Consider the following 11,078-nt stretch of genomic DNA (forward strand, 5'->3'; position numbering starts at 1 on the left):
TTATTTTATTTTCAAAGCTAAGCCTCTCGTTTGGGGTATATTATACCACATTAAACGTCACTCCTGCAGCACGGGAGCTCACAGCCTTCCAGAAAAACATCCTTCAGCATCAGGCCTGATTCCACCAGCAGGTATATTGTTAAGTCACTCAAAGGTGTTTTTGTTTGTTTTTTATTGATATTAGAAGAAGGGAGGGATGAAGGGGGAGGGGAGAGAGAGAGACATCGATGTAAGAGAGAAACATCAATCAGTTGCCTCCCATATGTGCCCCTACCAAGGACTGAACCCGAAACCCAGGTATGTGCCCTACTGGGAATTGAACCTGCCCCACCTCTTGGTGTATATAATGATGGTTCAACCAGCCTAGCCACCTGGCCAGGGCTCAAAGGTTTTTAATGACTGAAAGTAATAGGTTTGTTACTAGACTGAGTTGGTTTATCAGCAGTTTGATAATGACTGTAATGTAAGTTCAAAGTATTACAAAAGAAGGTCATAGAGATGAAATGAAATACCTGAGGTCAGATCCTAAATAGATGTTAAAAACAGAAGTCATATCTAGCCCATTACCTCTGTGGGGGTGATTTAACCGTTACATTTTGTTTACTTCTGTATTTAGTGTAGTGATTAGCTATTTACATGAAATTGATTGATCCAAGCTTAAGTAATATAGGAAAAATAACTCATAAAGTGACAAGACACATGTGGTTTTTAAAAATATGTTTTTATTGATTTCAGAGAGAGGAAGAGAGAGAAACATCAACGATGAGAAAGAATTATTGATCAGCTGCCTCCTGCATGCCCCCTTTTGGGGATCGAGCCTGAAACCTGGACATGTGTCCTGATTTCCTGGTTCGTGAGCCACACCTGCGGGGCAATCCATACCTGCCGGGCACTGAGCCACACCTGCCAGGAATCCACATGGTTTTGGAAACACCCGCAGTCAGTTTCAGCTGTAAACATTTTTATTTCATTCCCGGTGTCGCAGTTTAGCAATAGCACGTAGTTGACAATGGATGCAGCCGGTGTTTGAGCACTAGTAGCTCTCGTAGTGACTAAGTGGACAGGAAAGGGCATGCATAGCAGGCCTGACTGCTGTTTTTGAAAGTCATGTTGACAAGATTGGCCTTTGGCTGGCATTTGGGAACTTGGATTTTGGGAGGGTTCCACCATTCCCAGCACTGATAAGAGTGGCTCACTGTGTCCAAACTGTTTGCACAAACAATGTGGTTTATCCTGAACACCTGGTTTCCTTCAGGGAGTGTGGAATTTGGGTACCTGACAGGCAAAGAGTGCTTACATGGTCAATAAAAGCCCCAGGCACTAAGTCTAATGAACTTTCCTGGTTGGCAACATGTCACATGTCACAGCTTGTTGCTAGGGAAATTAAACGCAGCCTGCGTCACTCTATTGGGAGAAGACTTTTGGAAGCTTGTACCTGGTTTCCCCTGGACTTTACCTCATGCACTTTCTCCCTTTGCTGATTTCGTGTGGTGTCCTTTTGGTGTAATAAATCATATCCAGGAGTACGGTACGCTGAGCCCTGTGGGTCCTGCTGGTGAATCATCAAAACTAGAGTGGGGGTGTTGGGGTTTCTGCAACACAGCAAGATACTGTCACTGCCTTTAAGGAAGTCATAGCTGTGTGAGGAATAAAAACATCTACATTTAAAAGTACAGCACAGGGTAGGATTTAGTACAGTATCATATTAAGTACTATAAGAAGAGGTGGGGACTAATGTTGCTCACAGCTGGGAAGTTTGATATAGCCTTTAGTCATTTCAATGGGGCAACTTTGTTGAAATAATCTATAATAATTAAAGCATAATATGCTAATTAGACCAGACAGCTGAATGACCTTCCGGATGTCATTCTGGACGTCCATCTGGATGAAGCTGTGGCAGCAGGGGCCAAGACAGAGGCAGTTAGGGGCAATCAGGCAGGCAGGTGAGTGGTTAGGGGTGATCAGGCAGATAGGCAGGGTCGTTAGGGGCAATCAGGCAGGCAGGCAAGTGGTTAGGGGCCATCAGGCAGGCAGGCAGGTGAGCAGTTAGGAGCCAGTGGTCCCGGATTGCGGGAGGGTGCAGGCCGGGCTGAGGGACCACCCCCCCCCCCCCCCCCGTACAAATTTTGTGCACTGGGCCTCTAGTTGGTATATAAAATTGCACACAATGTCTAAAATTTTGTGAGTGTGGACATATGTACACACTCATGTTACCATCACCACAGTCAAGTTAATAAACATATCAATCACTTCCAAAAGTTTCTTGTGTTTTGTTTTGTTTTTGTAGTAAGAATATCTAACATGAGATCTGTCATCTTAACAAATTTTTAAGTGTACAATATCTTGTTGACTATTGGCATAATGTTGTACAGCAGCTGTCTGGAACTTACTCATCTTGTGTAACTATAACTTTCTACCCATTGAACAATAACTCCTCCTAGTTCCCTCCATCCCCTGATACCCACCATTGCCTACTTCCATACATTTGACTATTTTAGATGCCTCATGTGAAATGAACATGTCATATTTGTCCTGTGACTGGCATTTCAACTTGGCATGTCTTCCAGGTCCACCATGTTGTTGCAAGTAGTAGGATTTCCTTTTTTTTTTTTTAAGGTTGACTAATATTCCATTGTATGTATATACCACAATTTCTATATCCATTCATCTATTATGGGCATTTTGGGGTATTTTCATATCTTGGCTGTTGTGAATAATGCTGTGATGAACATGGGAGTCAATAATCTCTTCAATATCCTGATTTCAATTCATTTGGATGTATACCCAGAAGCAGGTTGCTAGATTATATGGTGGTCCTATTTTTAATATTTAAGGAACCCCATACTGTTTTTCCATAGCAGCTGGACCATGACCAGGAGTAGTGTACAGATGTCCCAATTTCTCCATGTCCATCCTAAACAATATGTATAAAATAGGCATCCGAACAGATGTTGTCTTGTTTCTGATTTTAGGGGGGGAAGGTTTTGGTTTTTCACCATCTCGTACGATGCTAGCTATAGGCTTTTCATATGTGGCCTTTATTGAGTTGAGGAAAGTTCCTTCTATACTTTTTTTTTTTGTGGGGGAGTGTCACGACAAGGTGCTGAATTTCATCAAATGCTTTTTTTCTGCATTTATTGAACAGATCTTGTGATTTTTTCCCTTCATTCTGTTAACGTGGTGTGTCACGTTGAATGATTTATGTATGCTGAACCATCCTTGCCTCCCAATGATAAATTCCCCTTGGCCATGATATATAATGCTTTCAATGTGCTGATGAATTAAGTTTGCTAATATTTTGTTGATGATTTTTACATCCATGTTCATCAGAGATATTGGCTTGTAGTTTTCTTGTAATTTTGTCTGGTGTTGATATCAGGGTGATGCTGGTCTCATAAAATAAGTTTGGAAGTTTTCCCTCTTCTATTTTTTTGGAAGAGTTTAAAAAGAATTGGTATTAATATTTAAGTGTTTGATAAAATTCACCTGTGAGGCCACCTGGTCCTGGGCTTTTCTTTGTTGGGAGGTCCTTAATTACTGACTCAATCTCATTTGTTATCAATCTGTTCAGTCCTTCTATTTCTTCTTGATTTAGTCTTGGTAGGTTTTGTGTTTCTAGGAATTTATCTGTTCCTTCTAAGTTGTTCAATTTGTTGGTGTGTCATTGTTTATAACAGTTCCTTGTGATCTTTTTTATTTCTGTGGCATCAGTTGTAAAATCTCCTCTCTCATTTCTGATTCTATTTATTTGGGTCTTCTCACTATTTTTTCATAGTAAGTCTAGCTAAGGGTTTGTTCATTTTGTTTGTATTTTACAAAACCTGTTATTTTTTCAGTGTTTTTCTATTTTTATTTCATTTTTTTCTTCTCTAATCTTCATTATATTCTTTCCTCTGCTATCTTTGGGCTTATTGTTCTTTTTCTAGTTACTCGAGTTATATAAAGTTAGGTTGAATCTTGAAGATCTATTTCAATGTAGTTGTGCATCACTATAAATTCCCCTGAATCCCATAAACTTTGGTATGTCATGTTTTTGTTTTCATTTGTCTTAAGATATTTTTTAATTTCTCTTTTGATTCTTATATTTGAATATTATAGTTGGCTACCTAGACTCGTGTCTTGAGCACAGCGAATGGGCCTTTTTTGCTGTTCAGGAAACTTTATCTGAACCTTTAGGTTGATCATATGCCTCTCTTCTTTGCTCCCCAAATGATTTGGGCATACATCTCTCATTGTGCTTTTTTTGGAATTACTAATGGAAATATCCACTAGACTGTAAGCCTGTAAAGGCAGAGAGAGTGTATTGGTCATTTTTTTTTCACCCAATCCTTAGCATAGTAGCTAGGATAGAGTCTACTCAGTTCATTTGTGAATTCATCTGTCACTCCTTCAGTCAGCAAGTATTTATTGAGATCTTACTCTGTTTTGAGCACTAAATATGACCCCATAGGATCATAGGAAACAGATATAAAAACTGGTAAAAATTCTTGCCATAAAAAAAACTGATATTCTAGTTGGAGAAGCAGACAATTAATGTAATAAATATGTCAAATAGACATTTTTTTTTATTGTTAAGTAATAAGAAGAAAATAAATCAGAGAGAAGGATAGGAAATTTGGGGTAAGCAGTCTTACTGAGAAAGTCATTACATAAAACCCTAAGAAAGTAGTTGGCTTTTTGGATATCTGGGGAAAAGAACAGTAGGCCAGAGGCTGGGGTAAAGAATGTGTGTTTAAAGAATATTGAGGAGGGCAATGAGAGTGAGAGTAATAGGACAAAAAGTTGGAGAGAGCGGTGGTGGGGGAGATATTGTGTGGAATATTGAAAATTCTGGGAAAGCCTTGGTCGTTTACTCTAAATGAGATGGGAAGCCACTGGGGTCTTTTGACAGAGAAGAGAAAAGTTGACCGTACTTATTCAATGTTTGTAAAACAAAGTGGGTCAAATATACATAGTATAAGAAGACATATTACTTATATACCTTGAGAGTCTAAGTTTTAAAAGGGTAATTCAGGTTAGGAGATTCTATACCCTCAATATCTTTTAAAATATTCACTTAAAAACTGCCAGTAAAGCAAAATCTGCACCACCCAGTGGAGTTAGGGAGCATTGCAGTTAGTAAACCACTTGGAAATGTTTTTATCTACATTAACCAAAATAACTGGATAGCTGTAATTTTTGAGTGCTTTGTGAGGATATGGGCACAACTATTAATATCAAGTTATTTTATGTTAAGTAAGGAAAAAATTGAAGTGCTGCAGACATATAAAATTCTTAACAGTGCAGATTCAGGAAGTTTAGGTTAAATCATTTTTGTGAACTTTGGGATGAATGTACACTGAATAATTAGGACTGTATCTATATTTAAGTAGATCTTATTTTTTTTCTTAAATTTGTTACTTTGGGATAGTTGGATTATTATAATCTCCTGAAAAATAAAATCTGAGAATTGTTGTACCAAATGAAGTCACTCTTTTCTTTAATACTCTATTTCTATTTAAATTAGGTTTTATTTGAGCCAAACTTATGACATGCTGAGAAGCAAGATCTTAAATGCTCCTTTAAAAATTTTATTTCTAATTCTCAGCTCTCATTCATTGATAACCACTACACACAATTTGTATGATGGCTATGTGGTATGATGGGAAGTCTTAATTCTTTCTTCTCTTTTCTTTTTTTCCTTCCTCTCTCCCTTCCTTCCATTTCAGATCTGAACAATTATAATAGAAAAGCATATATAAGGGAGCATTATTATTTTTAAAAAGTAAAGACACTCTTTACATTTTGTTAAATTCAAGAATAGAATCCCTAGATAAGTACAGGATATTAAAAGGGTTTCAAAAGTGACACCTTTGATCTTACAAATGTATTTAATAGCCAGAGAGATGATATAATATAAATTTAGTGTAGTCTGGACTATGATAACATAAATTGGTAAAAGGGGCCTGTATCAAATGGTGAAGTAATCTTACCAAATTCACTTCAAGGGAGTTATTTGGTGACACCTGCCTGTGAGAATCAGTGATATATTTTGGAAATTGTAAATAACCAGTAAATTAGGCCCAGGGACACACTGTCACCTCTTCCCCAGCCTGATCCTCAGAGCAGTCTCGCTGCCACCGTCTCCTGCCTCTTTGCACATCAACCCCAAAGGATCACAGGAAACAAACCGCGAATATGCCAGGACATTCCTGGAAGTTTGTACATTTTGTTTCACAGACGCTACACCGAAAACAATGAACAAACTTTGAGATTACAAATGGTCTTGCTAACAGTTTCAGACTTTCAATTTTGACTTCCTGCCCGCAGGAAGGAAATGACAGCTGGGAGTGTGGGGAACAGGTGTTCCCTGGACAGCATATCTTCTGCTTACTAAAATAAAAAGCACTGCATCAACACTCCCACATGGAAGTGCACGCTAACCGCAAGACTCAGTCTTTCCAGCACAGGCCCAGCTTCAGAAAGCCAGCTATGCTTCCTACCAGGAAGTTGTTAAACCCAGCATTGCAGAGCAGACGAGGGGCACAATTTTTCTGAGTCAGTCTTGGATGAGTCTAAGTAAAGAATCAGGGTGGTTTGAAAATGTCCCCCTTCATGTCCTTCCAATTATTGGAGGTGTAATTGCATGGTGGACTCGTCAGGGGACTTAGAAGGGAAAGAATCGGGATTGGCATAAACTGAAGGGTAGGTGATTTTAAACCCTCTTTCTTCTCCCCTGGCCTTTGTCTCCACGTCTAGGGTCTGGCATGATTTCCTCCCAGGAGTGTAATGTTGGCATGATGGCGCAATGGCAGTCTTTCCCTTTGCCAAGCTAGCGTATTCCTCTATCCCTCAGGAAGAAACCTTCCCTGCCTCGCATCTGTTATGGAAAGTGTCGACAAATGACACCAGAAGGACTGAGGACCAAAATAACTGAAGGCTGTACCTTGAACCGGACAAATACTAGACAGTCCGCTCCAGCGGCCTTTGGATCGATCCATTACTGAACACGCCTTTTTGAGGACACGTGGGTTGAAAGGTTGGGGAAGATACTGTAACACGGGGACTCCTCAAGTCTTTGTGAGTGCAAAGGGGCATGGTCTTTTCCTAACACGCATGATGCGAGTAAGAAACTGCCACCCCTGGGGGCTTTTCTTTCCTCTCTTCTCTAGAGAGACTCTAAGAAGCCATGGCCACGGAGGAAGGAGGCATGGGGGCTGGAATCGGGACCACGCAGGGAAACTGAAGCTCCCAAATGAACAGATTGTCTTGTGACAGGTTGTATGTGATTTCCTTCTGAAAGGGACAGCATTCCTTTGGAATAGATGAGTTAGCCACTATCAAAGCCTAACACAGACCCACTGCCCACCACTCCTCTTATCCTCCATCTACTCCTTCCTCCCACAGGTATGCTTTGGTGGTAGGCATTGTGCGGAGACAGAAGGACACGCAGTTGAAAGCAGATGTTCTCTGCCTTCCAAGAGCATTGGGTTTTGCAGGGGACCCAGTGCGCAAACAACAGGGAGGGAAGCGTTGCAGCAGAAGCCTGAAAGATACAGAGTATTCAGCAGATGTGTGGACATAAAGGAGGAAATGCTCACTTCTGCTGGGAGAGGGCGAGCAAGGAGAGGATTCATACCGGGTTTAACTGAGGACTGAGGGCGAAGGCTCTCCTTCACCCTCTCGGGTGAGAGCAGAAGGCAAACTCACACCCAAATGCCCAGCCAGGAAAGGGTTCCTCCAGGCCTTCTCCCCTCTTCCGTTTGCCCCTGGCTATTTCACTGCTCTTTAGTACGCCCTTAAAGAGAGAAAGTGGAAGTGGAATTTGTTTCTTTTGCTTCTACTGAGAGGTTAGGTAAAACAAATTAGTGGAGGAGAGGTAACAAAAAAATAAAGCACACCATAAGGTCCCCTCCGCCAGAGGCCTTCTCTGATCAACTGTATTTGGATTTTTTTGGTCAGTCCTCTCCTCTGAATCATCAGTAGTTTTGCATATAGTTTCCATATGATACCTGCCCCCTGCTTGTAAACATATTCTTTTGTCTTATACTGAAGCTCTTTTGGTTGCAAAGAGCAAAGTCCCCGTTTTGTAAGAATGCATGTGAACTGGAAAGTTCAGCTGAGGGACTGGTCTTTCTTGCATCTCCCTGTTGATTTGTTCCAGTTGTCTTTCTGTCTACCAACTCTTCTATTCCCTCACCATTTGGCTTCCACTTGTTCATTCATTCATTCATTCATTCATTCATTGCTTCATTCATTCAGTTAGCAAGTAGTTACCAAGTGTCATTGGCATGCTGGAAGTGGTTCTAGCACATATAGTTTGGGCTGTTCTAATCCTAACTCGATCAAAGTCATGGCCTCTTTTAATTCCACTTATTAAATTCTCCCCATGTTTCTTAGTTCAAATTCCTAAGGGAAAGCGATTGGCCCAGTTTATGCTAGGCCGTACTTAGATGTCCGGACATTCTGTGGCCCAGAGCCTGTTCATCCTGATGTGGCTGGAGAAAGCCCTTCACAGACCTAACCTGTCCGGCTCACTCGGTAAATGTTCTCAGGCCTGATCTGTGCATTTGTGTCATCTCCCCACCCAGAGTGGAAGTCAATACTAACTGTGTGGCTACCATGACCTGCACACAATTACTTTTCAAAGAACAATGTTAACAAGTCTTCCCTTTACATGGAGTTGGGCTCATGGCGGGCAGTGGGGGAGACTCAAACCTCTCTCCCACTCAGAGAAAGCACAGCTAGTTTTCACAGCACCCCGCGTGGCGGAGAGCAGCAGATCTCATCACAGGAATGCTCACACTCTTGGGTGGTCTTTGAAGGGAAAGGTGGAGAGAGATCAGGAACCAGAGGAGGATTTATAGGTAAGAAATATAAAGTGAGTGTCACTGTTAATTCCCATACATGGAAATAAAATGTAAGCATTTAGTATGTAATTACAGACCTGGGCAAGGTTTCTTTTCCCTGGAGCCAGGATATTTTTATTCAGCAACTGTCTTCAAATGATCAGGTCACAATTCCTATTAATACATAAAGTGTGTATAAGAAATTGTAATACAATATAGCATTGATGACTCAAGACAGAGGTTTAGTAGGTTAACATAATTTGTAACTAGTATAATTTATTTTTATGTTAGTCCTCACCTGAGGATATTTTTTTCCATTGATTTTTCAGAGAGAGTGGAAGGGAGGGAGGGAGGGAGAAAAGAAGGAAGGGGCGGGGGGAGAGGGAGAGAGAGAGAGAGGAGAGAGAGGAGAGGAGAGAGAGGTGAGAGAGGCACATCAATTGGTATCTCCACAGGCTCCTGGACTGGGCCAGTGATGGACCTGCAACCCTTCAGTTTGGGGGCCCACGCCCTCGCCACTGTCACTAGCATCTTTTAAAGCACATTTTTGTTAGGGATGATATAGAGCATTAATGTCAGTTACATGATATTGGAAAGAGCTGGCCGCAGAACTGCTGCTCAGATGTCTTCCTGCCCCATCCTTCCATATCCTCGTCACCATTCCTCCACATCTCTTCTTTTCTTTGAGAGGACTTCTGCCAAACGTCAGGGAATTCAAACTTCAAGTTCAAATAAAATACGAGATAGCTTGAGGCACTGGCTGACCAGTCCTGCAGCGGGAGGGCAGCAGGTGCTACTCCTCAGAGCCAGCACCAGAGCCCGGGTCCACCCGGACAGCCAGACAGTGCAGGGCCCCTTCTGCAAAGGGCCTTGGGACAGAGGAGCCCAGAGGAATATCGGCTGCACCAGGCTGACAGCAGGCGCACAGGGCCGTCTGAAGAGCAAGCATGTGGGAGGATTCGAGTGCGTGTCTGTGGTGCAGCTCCTCTCAGCACCCCCGCTCCTCCTCCATTGCTCCCAGCTGGCTTCCTGCCTCCAGATTAGTGTCGCCCCCGCCCTTCCTCCACACCTGCACGCCCTCCCCTTTCCAGGTGATTCAGTGACTCCTCTTCAGAAACAATTGCCTACACACACACACACACACACACACACACACACACACAATCCTTTATGGGACATTTACGTTCTGACCCCAGCTGACTTTTCTAACATCACCTTCCCGTTTCCTGCCGCCACACTGGACTCTGTAACCCATTCCAGCCTCCTGGCTCCTTTTTGCTGCCTGAAATGCCACTGCCACCCAATGCCTACTCCCCATCCTCCTCGTCCTTCTCGTTCCCTCCCCTTCCCACAGCCCAAAGAGGAAGTTCTCTGCTGTGTTACCATAGCATTTAGCTTATGATTCTGACTCAGTTACTTTTTGTTGCTCAGGGGTTTGTTTCCTCCTGCGGACTGTGAGCATTTTCAGGGCAGGAACCTCTGTCACTCATTCATCCTCACACCCCAGCACCTAGCAAAGTGCTCGTCACAGGTGCTACGCAAGGATATTCAGGGAAACAATTGTATTTTAAGCATGTGATGTGCTTTTGGGCTAGATGTAAATAGCTCTTAACTCCGTGTTAATCCCGATAATAGGTTTATATTGCCATGTTAGTTTCCTGACCAGCAAAATAACAATAAGGTATAAAAATAAATAAATAGCAATTAGTGTGTAAGAAAAAATAAAGAATTGAAGTACCAGGAAGAAGCCTGGTTAGAAAGTTAGCAGAATAAATCCAAACATGCTTTGCAAGCACAGTGAAGAAAAATGAGGTGTCGTTTTCCAAGATGAAGACTCAGGTTTTAGGATAGTTTGCTTTGCCTGAATTTGCTTAGATATAGATATAGGGGATTGGATTCCCCTTTAATTGTAAAGTTATATTCTTCTATGATTCTACTTCACAAGCGTTAAATGTTACATAAACTATTTTTGTGTCCAAATGAGCAATAAAAGCTCCATTAAGATACCTCTTTTTCACAGTGCTTCACAGCATGTTCTGAAGTCCATCTGACTTCTAATAACAGATGTGCAAACACACGAGGTGATCACTTCCACAACTGCTGTTTCTTTAAGAGACCTCGGTTGTTAAGTTGAAAGATCACTGGACCATAGGAGGGTCAATAAAAGAATAAAGTCACTGGTTAGTGATTCGAGTACAAGGAACTTGATCCTAGTTCATATCTGAGTGTCCATATGCTGCTCACCGTCGG

General features: G+C 41.8%; 1 protein-coding gene across 1 annotated transcript in view; it reads left to right on the forward strand.

The window, feature by feature from the left end:
* The window catches only part of STAM (signal transducing adaptor molecule), a 97,624-nt gene extending 90,473 nt beyond the window's left edge, over positions 1–7,151 (forward strand). Inside the window, exon 14 of the mRNA XM_070432408.1 lies at positions 6,739–7,151. Within this exon, the coding sequence (XP_070288509.1) occupies positions 6,739–6,769 (31 nt within the window). The 3' untranslated portion in view covers positions 6,770–7,151. The remainder of the gene's footprint in view (positions 1–6,738) is intronic.
* Positions 7,152–11,078: the final 3,927 nt, after the last annotated feature.

The sequence above is a fragment of the Myotis yumanensis genome, unplaced genomic scaffold (assembly GCF_028538775.1).
Source record: "Myotis yumanensis isolate MYYU_CA2020_CCGP unplaced genomic scaffold, mMyoYum1.0.hap1 SCAF_1, whole genome shotgun sequence".
NCBI lineage: Eukaryota > Metazoa > Chordata > Mammalia > Chiroptera > Vespertilionidae > Myotis > Myotis yumanensis.